This window comes from Nicotiana tabacum, chromosome 20 (assembly GCF_000715075.1).
Source record: "Nicotiana tabacum cultivar K326 chromosome 20, ASM71507v2, whole genome shotgun sequence".
In the NCBI taxonomy this organism is placed as follows: Eukaryota; Viridiplantae; Streptophyta; class Magnoliopsida; order Solanales; family Solanaceae; genus Nicotiana; species Nicotiana tabacum.
Genome location: NC_134099.1, coordinates 18,046,142 through 18,070,368, shown reverse-complemented (window position 1 = coordinate 18,070,368; position 24,227 = coordinate 18,046,142). Strand labels below are relative to the sequence as shown.

General features: G+C 35.5%; 1 protein-coding gene across 1 annotated transcript; it reads right to left on the bottom strand.

Moving 5' to 3' along the window:
• Positions 1-825: 825 nt before the first annotated feature.
• On the bottom strand, positions 826-7,174 carry LOC107795840 (beta-glucosidase 6-like). The gene is made up of 13 exons (XM_016618545.2): positions 6,703-7,174; positions 5,603-5,669; positions 5,134-5,192; positions 4,869-4,944; positions 3,990-4,061; positions 3,457-3,544; positions 3,104-3,359; positions 2,879-2,994; positions 2,030-2,253; positions 1,907-1,938; positions 1,595-1,697; positions 1,338-1,446; positions 826-1,233 (listed from the first exon to the last, which is right to left on the bottom strand). Exons 1-13 carry the CDS (start codon positions 6,850-6,852, stop codon positions 1,059-1,061), a joined length of 1,527 nt encoding a protein of 508 aa, XP_016474031.1. The 5' UTR covers positions 6,853-7,174; the 3' UTR covers positions 826-1,058.
• Positions 7,175-24,227: the final 17,053 nt, after the last annotated feature.

The following is a 24,227-nucleotide window of genomic DNA, read 5'->3' as shown; positions in this document are numbered from 1 at the left end:
CTCTCTCTCTCTCTCTCTCTCATCGTTTTCTTGTGGCAGAATGCTTCGTTTAACCCTTTTAAATTCTGTGGGGTGTAAGCACCAAGTTACAGGGATTAGGTGGGTCATCCCAGTATTAAATTTGTCGTCGTGGGTATTAGTTAAAACATGGATAACATTTATACCAAAATAATGAGATTCTCAATCTCATATAGAAGGTGGGATTATCTATTTTGGGTATAATTCCAGGATTATAATCGTGGGATAACCTGATTCTGAACCAAATGATGCTAACTGCATTTATATGAATTTCTACGGTTTAATATACATTTGTGGTTGGGTACATCTGAAGAGTCTGTTATATATAGCTTACACTTTGCAACTAAAAAATGGCTAATCGAACTCACTTTTATGTCTTATATGTATACTTCAAACAAGTAATTTCTCCATATGTTAAGAACTGAAAATCAAGGTATAGCTTTATATAATGCTGGTGAGAATAGAAATCTGAATGCTAACTTCTATCAATGAATAATTTTAGTCATTGAATTTTGAATCCGAGAAGAAACCCCGTCTCAAATTATTTTTTTACTTCTGTTTCTGATTTTTCAAGCTTCACTGCCTCAATACTGCTTGTTTCTCTGTTTTAAAAGAACCTATCTTATTTGCGTCTCCCCATACTACTGTTTGGTTAAGTTCAGATATTTATACGTTTTTTTTGGTAATGGTGGTGTCGGGACCAGTTTATGCCTACCTCAACTATTTCACCGGATACCCGTTATCTCTCACCAGCAAAGACCCATAGTAACTCCACTTAAGCAGATGCAAATAAATCAGATAGCGTTTTTTCCTGATGGGATTTGAACTCGATGGTCTTTTACACTTTAGTACTTCAGTAAGTGAAGTGCTAGTTCAGATGTCCAAAAAAAATTCAAGATTAACTTGACTACATATTTAAGAATTTCAACATTTGAATTGGATGTCTATTGTTCATCACAATATAGGTATGTTCACATGATATACTATTGACAACTTTGTGTTGTCTATCCGTGTAAAGTGAGTATGCTCAAGATAATTGCTTAAGCAGAAGACAAGAAATTGTTGAACCACTTTACAGAATTCTTGGGATATCTCTTGAGATTGTCATTGTAATCAACATAATAAAGACCAAACCTAGAGGAGAATCCTTCTTGCCATTCCCAGTTATCCAATAGAGACCACACAAAGTATCCCTTCACATTGCAACCATCTTCTCTGTATATCAAGCAAAATCAAATATTAACTGTTATCAACGGACAAAATCGTCGTAACGCCTGTTTATGTGATCGTAATCCTTGAGTCAGACGATAACTAATTACCTGATTGAAGCTAACAAGTTTGTGAGATAGTCTTTGTGATACTTGATTCTTTTCTCATCCTTTAGTGCATCTTTTCTAGAGATGAATAGACTATTTGGGTCATCCATTCCTTTAGAAGTAGTTCAATAGAAGTGCAGTCAGTCAATAGATAAACTAATTGAGAGAAAAGCACAAGACAAAGTTGGTTTTGCTGAGCTGAAATTCATGATTTTCTCCGGTATAAATGCTTAACATGGTACACATCTTAGACAACTTACCATTTTCTGTGATTATAATCGTGGGGTTCCCGTACTTTACACGAATGTAATTCATTAAGCTTCTGATACCATGAGGTACTATGAATAACCATACTGAATTTGCCTGCAAGTCAAAAAGAACAATAACATCAGTAAGTAAATATTGTTCAATGAGCATAGTGTTAATACCATATTAACAGTCTCTCTGTCACCAGGATAGGGGTAAGGTCGGTGTACACCCTATCCTCCCCCGACTCCACCCGTGAGAATCCATGTTGTTGTTGTCGTTGTTAAAACAATATTAAGTGTATTCCATTCTGCAGTATTACTTACCCGGTCTGGTATTGGCTTCCCCAAGCGCAATGCTACAAAAGGTAGCGACAAGTACTGGTTAAGCAATAAAGCGCGATCAACATTACTATTGTATAGAATGAGAGAAGAGGATTGAAAACATACGAAGAACAGTAGCACCAGAATCTGAAGTTGTGTCATTGAACAAAAATCCAATCAAGTTAGTAATGTTGCTTCTTGCATACCATGTAGTATAGTGATTTATGCCTATAAAATCGAACGAACCCTTGAGTAGAGATGACTCCTCTTGAGAGAATTTTGGCAACCGGCTTCCAACTCTGCTGATCATTGTGCTTGGATAATTACCAAAGACTAATGGCTCAATAAACCTGGATTAGACAAAACTTTCACACCATCAATTCTTCGTAATCTCTAAGCTCGAATGTATTGGGAGGTGGGAATAAAGTCTCACATGGAAAGTAGATAGGAAAAATAAGTTACTTATAAAGAGTTGGATACTCTTAATGGTGTGAGGCTTTTTGGGAAAATCGTGCGGGCTTGGCCCAAAGCGGACAATATCATACCATGTTAAGAGTATTTTTGAGCAGTTTTAGTCCAACAACTGGTATCAGAGCTAATAATTTGTCGTGAAGAGTATGAGGATGACAGAGTGATGGAATAGGGCCTGGCTTAGTGCCTTTGCCCGTCTATGGGCTGGTTTACTATCTTTACCCGTAGTTTCAAAGATGTATACACAACCTCTCCTCTGGGCTTCGGTGACCATAAATACTCGGATCATGTGGATGTAGAAAGGAAAAATAAGCTACTTAAAGGAGTTAGATGCTCTTAATGGTGCGAGTCCTTTAGGGAAAATGAACTTGATCCAAAGCAGATAATATCACATCATATTAAGAGCAACAGATTATAAAATGAGTAGATTATCGAATAGATAATATAAGTGCTCGATTTTACATCTGCAACAATTGAGCTTAAGTATGAGTCAAAAGTACTTACCAGCCTAGCTGAAAATCCATTGCTCGTTTTGTTGCTTCGATATCTTCTTTGTGGTTAGTTGCTGATTCATACCAATACGAATCTAACGATATCCCAATTGACCCTTGTTGATTTTGCTGTCAATATATATCACATGTCATTTTGTATAAAACCATGCTACAAATAAAGAATGGTAATCTGTAACAAGTTAGTGAAAGTTATGTCCTTAATTATTAGGATCAGTACCTTATACTTTTGCCTATAAATGTTCACTGCAGTAGCATGAGCCAAGAGAGCATTGTGTGCAGCAATGTAAGGCTCAGTACCAGAATTCCCTTCACTACAAAAGGCATGAAGGAGGATAGAGCAACGCGCCGGTGGTTGGCTGCCTAGATCATACCCTTGTTGCACAAAATTATGGGGTTCGTTGAGTGTGATCCAATGCTTTACTCGGTCACCAAATGCTAGAAAACACGTCTCTGCATATATCGCGAAGTCTTGTCTGCAATGAGTTAAGTGATCTAAGTTTATAGTATTATGTTTTACAATATTTATTTTTACCAAAGATAGAGAAGTTAAATTAATAAGCTCCTATTTACATGATGTCTGGACTGAGCCATCCCTTGTATTTATCTTCCAGAGCTAGAGGAAGGTCCCAGTGGTAGAGGGTCACATATGGTCCAATCCCTGCAAAATGAGACTATGATTAGTGAGTCAAATGTCAACCACGAGAAAATATTTCAAGAAAATGAGTTATTTTCTATTGAAATGGTGTGTTTGGTTGGACGTAAAATATTTTGTGGAAAAAATATTTACTAAAGATCGATAATAGTATTAGCAAATCCATTAGTGTTTTGATTAGACTTCTTGAGTATTTAAGATGGATAATAATGTCTAAGTGTTGGTTAAACCAGTAATAAGAAACTAAGAGTTGAGATAATTGGGTGAAGGGAGGTCAATTTTCACCCTTTTCGTGTAAAGTCTTTTCCTTCAAAAAATATTTTTTGGCAGTCAAACACCAGAAAATGACTCGAAAATATTTTTACCTTCAAAAATATTTTTGGCAGCCAAACACCAGAAAATGACTCGAAAACGTTCTTTCCTTCATAAATTAAATACACCCTAAGCTTACCGTTGGCCAATAACGAATCAATGACTTTGTTATAATGATCTACTCCAGCCTGATTGATCTTCCCAGAACCGTCTGTATAAACACATAATTAGTCTAAACAATTAAAAGTAAGATTTTAAAGATTTTTTTTTTTTTTAAAAAAAAAGGAAGGAACATGATGTTAGAAATGAACTATTTGCCACTAACTCAAACCCCTCTCGTCTTTTTTTATTATACTTAAATTTATTTAACCTCGAGTTTGACTTAGCTCCATACAATTATACAAGTGTAATAAAGTAGCTAGAGTTTGAGGATATGAAATATTACTATAGTCGTAGTTGCGCGATGCACGGTCAATATTAAAAAATATTAATCAAATTAAATTGTGATTGAGCTTGTTTGAACATTTTAGATCGTTTTGCTTTAATAAATTTCAATTGTTATCTTATTTGTCGATATAGTATACCCGATAATAAAATCTCTATTAAGTCAAAGGAGACTCATACAGTGATCGAATAATTTTTTTGTTATGTATTTTTCTTTATTATATTATCTAATATTTAGTATTATTACATTGTAAATATAAATTGTTATTAATGTGTTACTTTGTTTAATAAGCCACATATAAAATTAGTTATTTTAAAAAAATAAAAAAACCTGAAATTTGTAGTTCCTATTTTATAGGAGTGTTGTCATACATTGCCAAATGGCCTATTGTGAGGCTGCCACTTGACGTAATGTGGAGGCTCTTCCCTCTCTTTAATAATATAATATTATAATATTATAATTATAATTATAATATAGCTATAGATGTTTATAGTGAAAAAAATCTTAGTGGAATATATTTTTGAAAACAAACTTGGTTAATAAAATAGAGATATAGATAAAAAGAAAACTTACTGGGAAATATCCTAGACCAAGCAATGGAAAGCCTAAAAGCATCCATTCCCATGTCCTTCATCAGTTGTATATCTTCCTGTTTCAAGAAAATACTTTTCCAATATCAATATACTAGTATACTTGTTACATTATTAGTATAGTCTGACCTGTATTACAGGTCCCTTATCAATTTTTATCAGATTATAAATTAATATTTATAATAAAATTTACTTGTAATTAAATATTCATGGCCAGTTTTTCTTTAATTAATTGAAAAGTGACTTACTTGGAAACGGTGATAATGATCCAACGCGACATCTGCATTGCTAAAGTCGAGTATTTTACCTTTCACCCAAAGCCAAATATAACAACTTATTAAACATTGCACCATCTTTACACTTTGCCAATTGTAGCAACATTATTAATTTAAGTAAAAAAAACGCAACAATTAGACTTCAATTTTACACTAGTTCTTATGAGGTGAAAAAGTCAAAGAATTGCAATCTTGCTGCGCTGCTAATATTTTTCTATGAATTTGAATGAACAAGCATAACTAATGAAAATTTCAGTTACAATATAAGTAATAGCTAGATTATAGTATGTTGTAATTTGGTCATAAAAAAATTCATCAGATTTACATCACTTGATTTATACTAATTTGTCTATAACTATAATATTTTAATATGACAGTGTAACTATCATGCATGTGTTAGATCCATAAGGGTACATATATAAAATGTTTTGTAGCTAATTACCAAAAGTATGTGCAAATTTGTCCCATATAGTTGGACCTCTTCCATCTTCTTTCACGGCGCCTTCGTACTGCCAACATATTTTCAAATAACACATTACATAAACTATCATGCAAGTTGAGACCAATTTTATATTGTATTCTGCTAACTAAAAAATAAAATAAAATAAAATAGAACAGCCCGGTGCAAGATATCCAGTGTTCACCGGGAAAGGGTCATACCCCAAAGGATGTAATTTAAATAGCCTACTATAGTGTAAATATTAGTGACTGCTTGTACGGCTCGAACCAATAATATATATATGTGTAGGTCACACGAAGACAACTTTACTGTTAGTACTCCAAGGTGCCACTTTGTTCCGCTAATTATTTCTTATATTTAGATATGTGATTTTTAGATTAATAATTATACCTAATATATAAATGTTGTAGGCATTAGGGCAGCAAATAAGTTGCGTCTTTTGTACCAGTTCTATTTTTCTTTTGGTTTAACTTATATACATTGCTATGTAAAAGAATTTTACATGATCGGATTACTTTAAAGGTAATTTGTGAACCTATTTGATTCGGTATGAAGTTTAAGAAAAAACTTTCGAAGCGTATGATCTTAAACCGTATTTGTGTGATTATAAGACTTTTGAAATTTAAAGTCTTAAACATATCATAATATTTGTATGGGAAGTAAAATAATTTTTATATATTAAGGTAAAATGAAAAATTCATGTTATTCTTTTCAAGTTTAGAAAAATATAACGAGCTAAAAAGGAAAAAAGATCACAAACTGGAGTGGAGGCAATATATAAGAAGAAGAAGAAGAATATAGACAAAGATAGATGATTCAAGACAACAAAAATGAAAATGAAGAGAACGAGTAATGGAAATTCTCGGAGACAAAGAAATAAGATAATTAGAAAAAATAATACCGTCAGACCTCTCTATAACAATACTTCACTATAAAAGCCAAGCTTTTTTGAAACTAATTTTTATGTTACGTTATAATATATATATGTTCTTTACAACAGCACTTCATTATAACAGCCAAAAATATTCGGAACAAACGAGACTGTTATAGAGAGGTTCTGTTGGACCAAAAAAGAAACAAACCTGATAAGCAGCAGAAGCAGTTCCAAAAACAAAACCTTCTGGAAAGCTTCTTCTGTTTATGTTCTCTTCAGCCAAACAAATTCCATGAAACCCAACCAGAAATAATACCATCATTGCTACAAATTGGTCGTTTTTACTCCTCAGCAACATTTTGGCAGCTATTACCTCTTGAATATAGTACTGTATATAGAAGAAGAAATTAGAAAAGAGCAATCTTTATCATATTTATGTACCCGTACACCAAGTATCTCGTGTTCATGCAAGGTTCGGTGAAAGACTGTATCCTAAAAGGGTATAATGTAAGCAATCTACTCTGATACAATCACATCGGCTGATTCTACGGCTCGATCCAAAGTTTTGTACGTCAAAAAAAAACTATCCTTTGAAGTAGAGACTCATGACATTAATGAAGTTGAAGTTTGTGGTTTGGTTGTTGAAAACTCAAAAATGGTGTGAACTTTGAAATAGAATTAATGGCAATCATGGGGTCTTTATTGGTCCATTTTTGTAGGAGGTATTTGTTTTGTGTGTGAGGGGGGGGGGGGGGGAGGGGGCGCAAAGGAATATTAACTACATTTGAATGCACAATCTCACATATGCATAGGTGACATGGGCACGAGGGCAACATTAATTCTTCAGTCTCTTTAGTCTATATTTTACTAAGTACTATTTATTTTTTTAATATACAACAACAACCCAGTATAATCCCACTTAGTGGGGTTTGGGAAGGATAATATGTACGCAGACCTTACCCCTACCCTGGGGTAGAGAGGCTGTTTCCAAATAGACCCCCGGCATCCTTCCCTCCAAGAACTTCTCACCTTACTCTTGAGGAGACTCGAACTCACAACCTCTTGATTGGAAGTGGAGGTTGTCATTTGATATTCGATATTCATTAGTCTAACTAATTCAGATATGTATTACATAGAGCCTATTAAAGGGGAAGCGCTTATATTGAACTAAAGGAAGCAGAATATCAGTGACTATATATGCTTTCCAACACTTGAATGAAATTATGTCAAAGAAATAAATAAAGCAACTACGAGCAAAGACCAAACAGATACATATACAACATACGTTTACAATGTAATTTGATCAAATAAGGAATCCACTTAGAGGATCTAAAATAATTAGAGAAACAAACTAAATTTATGAAATATATTTATTAGAAAGACCTGATATAAATTGGAAAACTTTAGCGTCCTTCCACTCTTAATCAGAGATCTCGAATTCGAGTCTTGAAAATGAAGTCCTCTTTGATAGAAAACGTTAAAACTCCAGTTGAATTGGTCATGCCAAATGACTTGTGAACACCAAATAGTTTAATCAAAGTAAGAAAAAGAGAAGGAAAAAAATAAATACAAACCATGTGTATATTTGCATTTTTTATTTTTGACATTATCTGTCATATAATTAACGGATTCTTTATTTGGCAAGTAAAGTATAGGCTGGCCAATAAAATAATGTGAGATTTAAGATCACGAAATCTAGCTCATTAATAACCTTGCTTATAAATCGTAAGTTTATAGTACAAGTTTTATTATGACATATAGGTAGATAACTTAATCATATAAACTTGGAGAGACTATTTCTATCTATCAATTGTAACACACTTGTGTAATTTCTAAATACTTAAAATTTTCAAGAAATAAAATTCAACATTTGAATACATACCAAAAATTACACGCGTTGAATCTTGTATTGCAAATCCCATCATTCTTTTATCGTCACCAAAAAAATAGTATATATTTTTATATTTTAAAATAATTTAATTTTAAACTTTTATATATTTTTATGATCACAAAAATGTCATGATATTATGATCCCAATTCCAAAACTTTTTTTTTGTTTGTTTTTGTTTTTAATTACGTATACAATGACACATAAATTGGAACGAAAAATATTAGTTCTACCTTTTAATGTGAAAAGAAAATTAGAAACTTGTCACTTGAAAATGGGCCACATAATTTCTCAATAAAATAAGAAAAAACTATACAGTACAGCCGCTCTAAAAAATAGCAAGATATAAAATATATATTTTTTATATATTAATGTATAATGTGTGTGTCTATATATATATATATATATTAGCGGATACAATTATTTTTAGCTGGTCGGTCAAATATGTAACTTCCCCACAAATTAATAGGAGAAAATGACATTGTATGACAACACATAAAGAGAATTGGTAATTTTTTTAGCATTATATTAGTTTGGCAAAGGCAGCCTAAAAAGATTGACATTGTATAGCCAAATCTAAAAAAACTCTAGTTTCTTATCTATTCTCTCTCCCCGTATTTTTTCTTCTCTCTCGAATATTTCTTCTTCTATTTTTTTCTTCAATCTTTTTTTCTTTTCTTTCCCCATATTTCAATATTTTAGCTGGGCCCTTTTATACTGCGTGTGGGAATTACTCTAGATAGAACTATAAAGTTTTCCTTGCAGAACTTGGTCTGCATCTCAAACAAAGTTAGGATAAGGATTTCTATTTATTTTTTTTATTATTATTGTTTCAATTCCAACGATACGGTCGAAGTCTGCCGCATGTCACAAAAGTTTCTCGCACTAATTATTATGAGGATCCAACATTGCGATTACCGAATTATATTTTCCTTTCAAATTACCTATCGTAGATGTAAATTCTCGTACTAATAAATTTCGCCTTTCTTCTCTTGCTTTTTCAAGCGGCAGATTCCAATTTTCTTCTTCTTCCCTCCTTGTCTTTTTTTTTTTTTTTTAAATTATAAGAAAGAAAATATGTGTGTTTGAGGTGGTATACATTTATGTATATCACCATGTATATCCGTGTGTATATTGTGAATATATTGTTAGATATGGCAATAAATTAAATCGGAATCAAATCGTCCAATTTGATTTTAAGAAGGAGAAATTCATTTTGGATAAACTTATTTCAATTTTGTTCTTGTCAAAGAAGGAAAATAAATTTTAATATAATAGGTTTAGAGCAAGTTCTAAAATATAAAATACTAAATATAATCGTGGTAAATAAATTTTGGTATACATTTTAATATCTAAAAAAATAAAATAAATTTTTGATATATATTTTGATATACACAAAGAAAAAACATAAATTTTTGATATTCATTTTGGTATACACATATTCGATGTGTCATATACTGCGATATACAAGCAATATAATTATTTTTATTTTGATATACATTGATATAAAGACAATAATAAATTTTAAATAATTATATTTAAAATTTCATATTTAAGATAGACAAAGAAGGAAAAAGATTAATATACATTTCGATATACACTAAGAAGGTAAATAAAATTGTGATATACACACTCTTATTGTGATGTATAAATATTGGCTATCTGGTGCCAACTAGAACTTTTTTCTGCCAATTACGTAGGTCCGTTGTCACACCATGCCAAAATTAATAGGAATTTTTACATTCCTATACGCTATATGAAACTATATTATTCTCCCTACTCAAGTTTTACTATAATTACATTTTATATACCCAATTACCATTTATGTACATTTTAAGGGAATTAATGATAATAATTAGTATCCTAAAATCACTCTAACGTATCTTCCACTCCCTCCCCTGTCACGACCCAAAATCCACTAAGGGTCGTGATGGCGCCGGACACCACTGTCAGGCAAGCCAACCACAAATTTACTAGCAATTTCTCATTTTAATTATTTTGAAGTCATTTCCTTTAAACAAATAAATAATAAATAATAAACTCCGCTGGATAAATGAGGATGCCTTTACAAAAATTTAACTACTGAAAAATTCCGTGATCATCCCAGAACCCGGTGTCACAAGTATATGAGCAATTTCTAGGAAATAATATAGTACAACAACCGTCCGGAATACAATATTGGACAGAAAGTAAATACAGTAATTTGAAAGAGACTCTGCTGGCTGCGGGTCGTCTCGGGGAGTGCAGCTCACCTAAGTCTCCGTATCAACCATGCCGCTACGCACAGTAGGCCATTAGAGATGCATGTGCTTGTGCAACAAAAATGCACAGTAAGTGTAGTATGAGTACAAAAACAACGTGTATCCAATGAGTATCCCGTCTAATCTCGAAGAAGTAGAGACGAGAGGTCGACTTCGACACTTACTAGTGGTCCAATGATAAATAGTAAAAGTGTGAGAAATTCATGGATTTCATAAGCAAAATTAAAATTATAAAGCCAGAAACAGGTAAACAACTTTTCAAATAATAAGGATTTCCAAAGATTTACTTTTCATTATCTTTATTAATTTATCTCTGGCCAGAAAAGACAATTATCAACATTTAAAATTCTCAGGCAAGCAATACAAGCATGCGCATATCATGCCGAGGTCGTACGATCCGATCCAACAAAAATGTAAAATGTGCACTACCGAGGGTCGAACAGCCCGAACCATAGATGCATCTATTACCCCGCTCGCGAATCATACTTGCGACGCGGACAAATTTAAATAAACAATCACTCTGCTCGCGAATCATTCATGCGACGCAGGTACACATAGAAATGCATGCTCAAACAACCAATTAAGAATTTATCAGGGAAGACTTATCCAAATAAAAGCCAATTTTCTTTTAATGATTCAAGAAAAATGAAGTTTAATCCTTTGATAAATTCATTTAACAATTCGATAGGATTTAAGCAATTTAACTGTCAATAAGATTATAATTATTCCAAGTATAACATGTTTTTGGGTCCTAGACTACCCGGACTTAAACATAATAGTAGCTACACACGGACTCTCGTCGCCTCGTGCGTACGTAGCCCCCACAAATAGAAGCACATAATTAATTATTTCACATATGAGGACAATTCCCTCTTACAAGGTTAGAAAGGAGACTCACCTCGCTCCGAAATTTCCATAACCGGCTTACAAGCCCTTCCAACGACTCCAATTGATGCACAACGCCCCAAAACTATTCAAACAACAGGAAACCAATAAAAATTCACTCTAATACTTGTAACAATTCAAATTATAAATGTTCCCAACTCCGCTCGAAACATTGACCAAAATGCTCTCGGGCCCACGTGCCCGGATTCCTGAAATTTCTCGAAGATAAATTCTACCCATAGCTTTACTAACTCAAATATCCAATTTGCTCTAATTTTCATGCTCAAATTCAAGGTAAAAGTCCAAAAATTCCAAATTCTAGGTCTTCCCCAAAAATTCCAAATTTATACTAATTTTCCATGTCTAAATCCATGTAAGATCACATATTTAACTCAAAAATAGGAAGAAATCACTTACCTAGTGTTGCTTGGTGAAAATTCCTCCTTTAGTTCTCCAAAATCGTCCAAGCCAAATGAAAGAAATGGGCCAAAACTCGTGTTTAAAACAATCTGCCCATGCTTTGTAGACATGTAATTTTTGACTCTCCCCAAGATTTTATACATTCTAGCGTTAAATATTTAGTTTAGGTCTAATATCGCTATGTTAACTAGTTTTAACTATTTTACTTTATTTTATAACAAAAAATAAAAATTACAAAAATATTTTCTTTTATTTAGTTAATTGATATTTTATCTAGTTACTTTTAATTTATCTACCTTACATAAAATTCAAAAATACAAAAGAGTTCCACTTTGTTTTCAAGGATATTTGTTTTTGGTAATAGTATTATTTTAATTTTGCGATAATTTTAATCTAATCCTATCCTATTTTTAGTATAATCTTTGGAAAAAATATGTAAAATAATTTCGTTTTAACTGTATTTCAGTTAAAGTCAATTGTTAATTATATTTTATTATCTGTGATACTTTTATTTTACCTTTGGAAAAGAAGAATGAATTTAGGAACAATTTTGTGTCTTGATAGGTCCAATCTTAGGCCCATTTTTGGAATTTTTCCTTAGCCCATTACCCCACCCTAATATCTAAGACCTAGCCCAACATCACATAATCTTAAACCCGAAGCCATCAGACTGAGGGAGGGAGAGAGCCGCAAACCCCTGCTTATTCTCCACCCATTCTCCCTCATACCAAATGTCGACCGTCTCACACTCGCCGGAAAAATCGAGCACACCACCCATCTCCATCGCCACGCAACACCTGAGAACGCCCAAAGGACCAGGTTTTGGACACTTCTTCTCCAACAATCACACCAAACCAACAGCAGCCTGCCAACCACCAGCGCACCACCGTCCGGTAGCAACAGCTGCACCCTCACTACCACAGCTCGCCGGAGAAGAATCAGCCATAATCCGCCACCCCCTCAACCAAAAACCTCGCCGGAAATCCTCCATAACCGCTACCAAAACTGGCCGAAAATCCAGCAGAAACTTCCTAGAGTTCTTCAATACTATTTTTGTTTTCCCCTTCTTGTTTTTCAATTTCACTTGCTGAATACCAAAAACGAAAAAAAACATAAAAAGAGTATATCTATTTTTGGTTCTAAATCTCATTTCCAACTTTGGATTCACATTTTTGTTACTGAGATGGATGTGACTAGAGTTGTTGTTCGAGGTTCCGTCGCGTTAGTGTCCCTGTTGGCGTCTTTGTTCGCTGCTCGATTTTTCTTTTGGCCAGATTTTGTTTGCTTTTTGACTAAACAAGAATGTAAACTCGGAGTTGGAGTAATCGAAAAGTTACCACTCTTTGAGGTCCTTTCTTATTCTAATATTTCCCTTCAATTCTGTATTTTGAGTTTTTGACGAAAAGAGATCTTTGGTGCGTGCAGTTTGTGATTCTCAGTGTGTTCGTATGGTTGGAATTCATGTTGCTTTCATGTCGTTTCCTGATTAGCTTTTGAGATCAGTGTTCGTTCATTAGCCTATTACGCTATTAATTAAGTTGGTTAAGAAAGAAAAGAAAGATAATTCATGGATGAATTTTGTCTTAGCGACCATGTGAAATTAGTTGTTTAGTTCGTTGATTAACAAAAGCAGCATGAAATCCTTCGTTTTACTGGACTTGATGTTACTTGGAAAATTGAAGATAAAGACTTGAATGTAATATTGAATTGTCTGTAGATTAGCTTGTGCTGAGCTTTGGGTAGTGTTTCATATTTGAAGGAGATTAGACTAAAATTTAACAGTGAACTTGGGCTTGCCATATATTTTGAGATTGGGGTTGGATATTATGAGATGATAAGGAGAAATCGGCTGAAAAATGATCTTGTTATTTTACTTCATTTATTGTTTAACCGGTAGAGGCATGTCTAGGCCGTTATCACTCGGGTAGGCAAGCCTTAGTTTTTTTTTATCTTATTTTTTTTCGAGGTAAGAGGTCACTCCCTTTAGTTTATATTCAGGGGTTATAATTTAGGATTTTATTAGTTTTGAGGCGAGATGTCGTTCCCTTAGTTAAATTTATCCGGGGAATACCCCGAAGGATTAATATATATTTTATCTGGGGTATGCTCCAAGGTATTTGTATTTGGAGGCCGAAAGTAGTTAGGTGGGAACAACCTCGAGCCTCTTGTGTATTTATTTTCCTTTTTCTGTGTGTTTCTACCTCAATTGAATATTTTAAAAGCCAACTTGATCATGTATGCAACCGTACTATTTACGGGACTTGGGGAGTGCCTAACACCTTTTTCCCGAGTCAAATGAACCCCCTTACCCGAATCTCTGGTGCAGATTTAGTTTTGGAGTCCAAAGTATTTTAAAAAGAAAATCATTTTAAAAAAAATGGTGACCTGGCACACCGAAACCAATGTCAGGTGGCGACTCTGAGTTTTTTCCTTTTTGAACACAATTTGTCACTTTTTAATTAAAAACCCTTGTTTGAGCTTTACAAATCTTTTTATTTATTTAAGAGGTTAGTGAGGTTGTTTAAAAAAGGGGTGTAACATCTCTGGCGACTCTACTGGGGACTTTGCAAGTTCAAGCTGATACTTGATCTTGTTGGCTTTTAGGATATTCGGTTAAGGTGTTTTTTTTTTCTTTTATTTGCTTTGTTTATCTGGTTTGTTTGTCTTATTTCCTTGTTTTGTTAGTTATTTGTTTATCGCTTTTCTTTATGTGTTACTGCTTTATAAACTGTCATCATTTGCATAACCATGAGTTTTCTTTCTGCAACAAGTATTGGAGTACGCGTTGCGTGCATGAACTCTTTGTTGAGTCACCCTTAATTTAGGAGGGGGGCCATCAAACGTATGGAGTGGGTGGAAAGCTTGAGCAGCCACCATCGACCATACGCTCCCCCGAATTTCCTTGTTAGTGAACCCCAAACTTAGGTCAGCCATTAGGTCATTTTTACTTGCATCATGTCATTTACACCTAGTAGGGCTCGGTCCCAGGCACCGTGTCCCTTTGTAGGAAGCCTATCCAAATTTTGTCAAAAATGGGCTCATGGCCCAAAAAGACATTCAATCATCCCTATTTGATATATGTTGCATCTTTAAGGGTAAAAAGGTCATTTGGCGGATCGATATTTGGGAAAGAAGGGTGAGAAATGAAGCAAGTAGAAACCAGTTATATTTTTCTTTCATAACTTTTTCCACAAAAAAAGGACCAAAAAAAAGAAAAAGAAAATCCATTTTGGATTTTACACTTTCCCATCATTTTCCAAAAAAATCAAAAAAAGAAAGAAAAAGAAAATCCAAAAAGATTTTACACTTTCCCATCATTTTCCAAAAATTCAAAAAAAAAGAGAAAAATAAAATCCAAAAAGATTTTTCATTTTCCCATCATTTTCCAAAAATTCGAAAAATATTTTTTTTTTCAAATTAGTGTCATTTTTTTTAGCTTTCTCCCATATCCAATCTTCCCAAACTACGCATACCTGATTCTCGTCTTTCGGGGTGGGATATGTAGGCTACCCACATAGGGTTCGGTCTTCCTAGTGAGTCATAGGTTCTTGGCTTCACGGGGTCTTAGCCAAATCTTGCATGTCTAGCCACTTTTGGCCACATCGGCCATTCTTGCAAAATGAGGGTATTTTCGCAAAAGTGGTTCAATTACCCATGTCTTAGGATCTTAAGTCCACAGCTAGGTGTCATATTACTTTAAGGTCCTTCCTTATTGAGTTTGCTTCTTTAGCCATTTCTGGCCATATCGGTCGTTTTTGCAAAATGGGTCATTTCTGCAAATTAATTTTGGGCCATGATTATTGGGAGTTTGAATCCATATAAGCCTTAGGGAGGTATGTCCATGTCTTTGAGGTCATCTTTGTTGAGTTTGCGCTAATAGCCACATTTGGGTCGTGGCGTCACATTTGTCTTGAGTCACTAACTCTATTTGATTTTATTTTTCCCATTCAGGTATGGAGCAATTTGCTAGAGTTTGAGCATGACAAATACCTCAGGACCATTCTAGTCAAGACCATTGCATGCACGAGCTGCTTGAGGAAACTTTTTATTTTTTTAGTCTATCTTATGGTGTCTTTTAATTTTTAGTCTTGTATAGTAGTATCGAGTATGTCAGTCTAGTTAAGATTGTCGAGTCTTTTGTTATAGTACTTCCTATTTTGTATTTGAAAAATCAAAAAATTATAAATGAAAAATCCAAAAAGATTTTTATTTTTAATTTATTCGTCCATTACTTTTTCGAGAACTACGCTTGATCTGATTCATGAGGGACATGATACGTAAGCAACCTACATAGGGTTCGATCGAATCATTTTTTTTTTGAAAACAAAAAAAAAATAAAAAACAAAAAAAAAGAATAAAATTGTGGGACGTGAGAAATGAGAGGAAAAAAATAGTGATAATAAGAAAGAAAAGAGGGGGGAAAGAATGAAAAGTTAAGCGGTGTTAGAAAGGAAAATGAAGAAGGAAATGGGGCAAGAAGAGTGAAATTGGGATGATGCCAAATGACCTTGCGACACTCGAAGCCATTCTAGAACCGTTAATTGTTGCTAGGGGCATTGCATGGAATGTGATATTTCTATTTGATAAATGCCCTAACGCTAACATGTTGGCTTTGTTTTGCTCCCCTTTGTTACTTTCATTGTTATCATAACAGAGGGTGGTTAGTTTGTGGTACTTTGGCGATTCGTCCACACAACATAAGGTCAAAGAGCAAGGTAGCCATGGCTCGCAAAGACTTGGACACAGGAGTTGTTGACCCGTCGAGGGAGTTTGTGGAGTCGGAGTCTGAATTGAAAGAGGAGGTTCAAAGGTTGAAACAACAGATGGCAGAAATGTATCAGTCTTGGATCAGGGGGCATCCTCCACCTTCATTCTCCACTAACTACATTGAAAACCCTGCAACTACCCCACCACTATCACAAGCCCAAGTTCCCACTACCATTGACCTTTCCCCTCAACATGCACCGGGCTTTACCCCTTACCACAATTACCCTGGCACTTCCTCCCAAACTTTTCATGCTCCACCAGCCAAAACAACCTTATACTCCGTTTCGACATCTGCTCCTATTTTTGTACCCCCTCCACAAGCTACCCTCCACCAACCCTCTAGTGAGCCTGCATTCCAAGCTCCAAATACCCAATACTATGCCCCGGAACCCACATTCAAAGTCCCAGATCCTTACTCCTACACTCCTCACTTTGAGCCTCATGTTGAAATTGAGAAACCACCCAAGAACGCGGAGCAAGAGGAGATGTTCAGGAAGGTAAAGAGTCTGGAGCAATCATTGAGAAATATGCAAGGGTTGGGAAACCAGGTAAGTGTGGCCTATAAGGATTTGTGTTTGTTCCCTAATGTCCAACTACCTGCCGGGTTCAAGATGCCCAAGTTTGACTTATATGACGGACATGGGGATCCTGTAGCTCATGTGAGGGGTTATTGCAGTAAAATGAGAGGTGCCGTGGGAAAAGACGAATTACTGATGGCATACTTCAGCCAGAGTTTGAGTGGGGCGGCTCTAGAATGGTACACCCGCCAGGACGCCAACCGGTGGTACACATGGGACGATTTGGCTCAGGCCTTTGCTCGGCATTTTCAGTACAATATAGACATTGTCCCGGATCGCATGTCCCTGACCAAGGTATAAAGGAAGCCTAGTGAAAGCTTTAGAGAATATGGATTCTGATGGAGGGAGCAAGCTGCACGGGTCAATCCTCCGATGAAAGAAGATGAGATGGTTGAATACTTTCTTTAATCCCTGGAGCCTACTTACTTCGGCCATTTGATCTCAGCCGTTGGTAAGCCTTTCAATGATGTGGTAAAGATGGGAGGAATGGTGGAAAAGGGGCTGAAGTGAAGCAAGATCATGAACTATTCTGCCTTAAAAGCCACAACACATGCAATTCAGAACGACACAGGAAGCTTGCCGGGTCAGAAGGAACATGATGATGTTGCCATGGTTGTCTCAGGATCACGACATGGCCCAACGGGTCCGCCTCACCAATATACTCAGCCTCGACCCCGACCCCAACCCCAAACCTATCCCCGAGCTCCACATAATCCACCTTGGTACTATCCTTCTAACAACGTCTGCTCCTCTGTCCAGCCACCAAGACACCCTAGAAGGCGAGCGCCAGCACCGCAAAATCTCCACCAGCCTCCACAAAATTTTCAATTGCCCCATAACCCATATCTAAGCCAGGGGTATAGAGGTAAACAAAGGTTAAAAGACAATTTTACACTGATAGGAGAGTCCTATGCAAGCTTGTTTGAGAAATTAAAACATTATGACCTGATTGCACCTATTCCTCCAAATCATGTGGACCCGCGTGCAAGAAGCTTTGATACTTCTATAAGGTGTGAATACCATTCCAATGCCTAGGGGTACAATATCGAAAGTTCTCGGGATTTGAAAAGAGAGATAGAAAGAATGATTCAAGAAGGGATAATTGTGGTCCAGGATAGTGACACCCAGAATATCGCGCAGAATCCTTTACCTGCACATGATGATGCACACTTTGTGGGGAAGATGCACGGTGACATGGAGTATGAGAATCCTTGTGGGAACTTGCTGACTGAAGTTAATGATATTGAAACTGGTAAAGGTCCCAGTAATTTTGATGTGCATTCCAGTGGCTAAGATGTCGAGCTTGGTAATTGGAAAGACACTCCTTTTTTGGCTAGCCAGGGAGGAGTTTTGGTGGTTTATTTTGTTGTCATTTCTGTTTTTAGGTTATTTCAGGGTTGTCATCCGGATATTGTCTTGTGGCTCAAACCCTTCTTCTTTATATTTTGCCTAGTTCGTTTAGTTTTAGTAATTCGTCTAGTGTTATCTAGGATTGTTCTAGGGTTGCAACCCATGTCTATTTTGCTTGTTTTGTTCAAACCCTTTTCACCATTTGTCTAATGCAATCTCATGTTTTCTGTTAATTTTAGTCAGTTTTTGTCACTTTTCCTTCTATAGTTCTTTTGATGCCAACTCTAGTGACATGACATGCATATATAATTCTTAGCCTGGTCTTGAAAGTTAGTCTAATCATGAAGCAATTACGTAGTTTTGAATATGATAAGAAGATGCATTTGAGGAAACAAGCAAAGATTCACGCATTCTGAGATAACCTAAAGCTTGAATTAAGTGAAACTGAGGCATTTAGTCTGAAAAATCAAGATGTTGATAAGACCATACAACACGGAAATTTCTCTCAAAATTTTGAGGTAGATCAGTGAGTGTTGAAATGCATTCTTCCACATCAAGATAAGTTTGAGTCAAGTCTGCTTCGAACTGGCAAGGTTCATTCATTGGGGCAAAGGTATTGCCCATTGACATTTGGAACTTTTTGTTTGTATTGATGTCATCAACAGATACTATGTGTGATTTGTTTGCTTATCCTCAATTACATGTTTGTACTTGGCATTTTTAAGTTTGGTATGACGAAGGCATTTTATTTTGCTACCCAAACACTTTATCCTTTGCTACACCTTTTGAGCCTAAATTTTTTGTTTCATACCCCTCTTTTGGAATCAGAAGTAGAGTTAGGAACTAGAAAAGAAAAAAAAAAGAGAAAAGGAAGAAAAAGAAAATAAAAGAGAAAAAGAAGAAAAAGAAAAGGAAAAAAAAAGAGAGAGAAAAAAAGAAAAAGAAAGAAAAGGAAAAAAAACCAACTTTGTGTTTGAACTACGTTCGACCTGATTCTTGTCACCATAAGATACATAGGCAGCCTTATAGTTCGGTCACACCAAATAAAATATATTTCATAATCTCCGAAGTCAAGAGTGGGGCAGATTTCTTAGAAATCCCATCAAAGCAAAAAATCCAAAAACAAAAAGCAAAAAATAACAAAACAAATAACAAAAAAACAAAAAAAAATCCCCAAACTCCAAGAAACTGGGGCAGAAGTTTTAATTTTGCCAAAAGGCCTGATTCCAAAAGTTGTAATTTTGAACCTTTTCATCTTAAATTATTTTGAGCCTTCATGCCACCCTTTCTTTCCAACCCTGTCCAAAAGCCTACATTACGGTCCAAAGAAAGACCTTCCCACCAATCTTTGAGGATGTCAAATCAAGTGCGTGGTGAAAGTATGATCTTCTTGCATCATGGATAATACCTTGTTCTCAGCACAAAGAGAGAAAATGATAAAATGAGAGAGTCTTATCGGTGAAAACCCTCATGGGCACCGTAAGGCGACGGTGAGTTGAGAAAAAGAGCAAAATGAGAGAGGCTTGATGGTAAAAACCCTTCAGGGCACTACAAGTCGACTGAGGATTGTGGATCAGATGTGACAATTGAAGCGCTGAAGCCCAGTTTCATAGCGAAGAGGTACAACAAGAGTTGAATAATAGACTTGCTTGAGAGATTAGGCCACTTAATCCAAAGGTGCATGTCATGGTCATTAGAGTTGGTATCCACATCTGATAAGTTTCTACTTTGTAATTTTTTGTTAGGTATCATCTCTTTCCCTTGTCCCTTATTTTGTTCCTCTCGTTTTGTTTGAGTCCCTTCTTGAGTCTGTTTGGTCAGAACAAGTGAGAAATGACTGCAAAAGCTTTCCAATTACACAAAAATGAATTTGGCTAGCATATCAAAGTGGCATGAGTCAGGGAAAAGTGGTATGCGTATTGAGTTGGTAACAATCAACATGCTTTGGGATTCATGTGAAATGCAAGGGTTCGGTAAATGTTAATTCATGAGCAAAATGCAACAGATAAAGGATATTGGGATCGAATGGAGCAGAGGTGTTTTCTGTGATAAGGGTTGAAAGAAAATGGGTAATCGATAACAGTCAAGGTCGTCCCAAGTTGAAATCAAAGTTATCTTGGCAAGTGTAGAAGCAGCCGCCCTCAAGGTCAAGGCCACAAACTAACCACTACATTTAAACTCACAAGTTTTTTTTGTTTGAAACAGGAACAAAGCAGTGCAAGCAAGTGGGTTCAAAAGCAAGAAAAAAAAAGAAAAGAAAAGAAAAGAAAGAAAAAGAAAAAAGAAAAAGAAGAAGAGAAGAATCGACAAAGGGAAGTCTCTCAAACCTTTTCCCTTACCTGTCTTGCTAGTGTGCATAAAATGTTGCTATTGCTCTTCACATTTTTCCTCCTATGATGAAAAGTCCTAGTCTGATGGATTTTCCCCAAATCAAAATCTTAGTCTGATGAATCTTTCTCCTAGGATCAAAATCTTAGTCTGACGAATCTTTCTCCTAAGATAAGAGACCTAGTCTGACGAATTTTCTCTTAGGATTGAAATCTTAGTCTGATGAATTTTTCTCCTAAGATAGAAGACCTAGTCTGATGAATGTTTCTCCTAAGATAAGAAACCTAGTCTGATGAACTTTATCCTAGGATCAAAATCTTAGTCTAATGTATCTTTCTCCTAAGATAAGAGATCTAGTCTGACGAATTTTCTCCTAGGATCGAAATCTTAGTCTGATGAATTTTTCTCCTAAGATAGAAAACCTAGTCTGATGAATTTTTCTCCTAAGATAGAAGACCTAGTATGATGAACTTTCTCCTAGGATATAAATCTTAGTTTGATGAATCTTTCTCCTAAGACACCAAAAAAAAATACCCAGTCTGATGAATTTTCTCCTAAGATAGAAATCTTAGTCTGATGAATTTTTCTCCTAAGATAGAAAACCTAGTCTGATGAATTTTCTCCTAGGATAGATTTTTAGTTTTTCTTAAGTTATTAATCTTTAGTTTTCTTGAAATCAGGGGTCCCGCCTGGAGAATAGGGTCAGTTTTCACTTTAGTCAAGCTTAGCTTATAGTTTTCTGCAAGCTCAATCTTAAATCTAGGAGACACACTTTCTAGTCTGGGTCATCGGGTTCTATTCTTAGCTATGGGTGTCTAACGGGCCGGGTCAGCCCGTTTTCGAACCGGCCCAGACCGGTTAAAACTGGAACCGGCCCGGCCCGGTACAAGGGGGCTGGGTGGGGCTGGGTTAAAGGGGTAGGGGGTTTGGTCCGTTCACATTTTGTCAACCGGTTAACCGGACCGGTCAAACCCGGTTAACGTAAATTACTGTTAAACCGGTTAATCGGCCCGACCCGGTTTAAAAGCTATATTTCATTTTTATTTTATTTATTTATTAAGGTTTTAGAGTCTAAGGCAATGCAAAACCTTTGAATTTACTCTTTTTTGGTTAATTTACTTGTTGTTAAATGTAAACCTTTCAATTTGTAAGTTTGAATTTTGAAATAAATGTAGAACTTGCAATTTATAAGTGCAATTTTTTTCCCATCTACATTGTATTCTTTATATTTTACTTTATATTAATATAAATTACAATATTTATACAAAATACAAAAAAAATAAAAATAAAAACACTAACCCGGCCCGGCCCGGCCCGACCCCTTGTACCCGTAACCCTTATGGTTTATTTTTACCCGAATGAACCCGAACCCGTTAAATTTGGTAAGCCCCAACCCGTAACCGGCCCGAACCATAACCCGTACGGTTACTAATTTTTCCTACCCAGCCCAGCCCGGCCCACCCGTTAGACATCCATATTCTTAGCAGACGCACTTGCTAGTCAAATATTCTTAGTTTGATTCACAGGAGATGCACATCTCAGTCAAGTTTTTAGTTTTACTCTCATCATTGCATCAATAGCATAGGTGATTTACAGTTTTGCTAACAACTCACAAATCTTCCTAGTGCAAACTGGAGCAGAAAATTTTGTTTGTTTTGTTGTTTTGATTGCAGGCGCCCACCTGGAAAACAAGGGAATACAGTTCAAGTTTTGGCAATCAGGAGCCCACCTGGAGAACAAGGGAATACAGTTCAAAGTTTTGGCAATCAGGCGCCTACCTGGAGAACAAGGGAATACAGTTCAAGTTTTAGTAATCAGACGCCCACCTGGAGAACAAGGGAAGTCATTTCAGAATCCAATTCAAGTTAGAAATAGTAGAAGCTTGCGGAAAGAATGTGAGTCAACAGTCTGAGATGATCAACAGAAGTAATCTCAATCCAGAATAAAAAAGAAAAACAAAAAAAAAAGAAAAAAAAGAAAATGGAAGTGGATCCTAAATGCAGAAGTTGAGACAAGAGGTGGATTGCTCAAGACATGACTAAAGTCCCAAGCATGGTGTGTCCGGTTTTGATCCGAAAAGCTGAGGAAGAATGAACTAGCACCTGCAACTAGCAAGCGCCAAGGTTCAGATCTAAAGTTTGCATGAAGAACCATTCAAGACTCAAAATCAAGCTTCAGAAGACTTATAGATATGAATCTTGTAACTCATAGTTGACATGCTTAGTTAGTCTTTTTCATTTTTTGATTGTGAAATAATAACAGGACCGCGGACCAGAACCTCGACGGAACGACACCTCGACCGGCTCTCCACCTCAGTATACTCCATCACCTCATTCACTTCTGAACTACATGTGGCCTGATTCCTTTATAGCCAAGGATATGTAGGCAGCTTAGGTACTAGGGCTCGATCACATTCTCCTTTCTCTTAGTTTTTGGTCTCCCTAAATAAGGGTCGGGTAAAAAAAACCTGTCTAGTCGTTCTTTGTTTGAAAATACATCATATTTCAAGTCAAAGAGTGGCAGCTGTAGACATGTAATTTTTTACCCTCCCCAAGATTTTACACATTTTAGCGTTAATTATTTAGTTTAGGTCTAATATCGCTATGTTAACTAGTTTTAACTATTTTACTTTATTTTATAACAAAAATGAAAATTATAAAAATGTTTTCTTTTATTTAGCTAATTAATATTTTATCTAGTAACTTTTAATTTATCTACCTTACATAAAATTCAAAAATACAAAAAGAGTTCCACTTTATTTTCAAGGATATTAGTGTTTTGGTAAAATAGTATTATTTTAATTTTGCGATAATTTTAATCTAATCCTATCCTATTTTTAGTATAATCTTTGGAAAAAATATGTAAAATAATTTCGTTTTAACTGTATTTCAGTTAAAGTCAATTGTTAATTATATTTTATTATCTGTGATACTTTTATTTTACCTTTGGAAAAGAAGAATGAATTTAGGAACAATTTTGTGTCTTGATAGGTCCAATCTTAGGCCCATTTTTGGAATTTTTCCTTAGCCCATTACCCCACCCTAATATCTAAGACCTAGCCCAACATCACATAATCTTAAACCCGAAGCCATCAGACTAAGGGAGGGAGAGAGCCGCAAACCCCTGCTTCTTCTCCACCCATTCCCCCTCATACCAAATGTCAACCGCCTCACACTCGCCGGAAAAATCGAGCACACCACCCATCTCCATCGCCAAGCAACACCTGAGAACGCCCAAAGGACCAGGTTTTGGACAC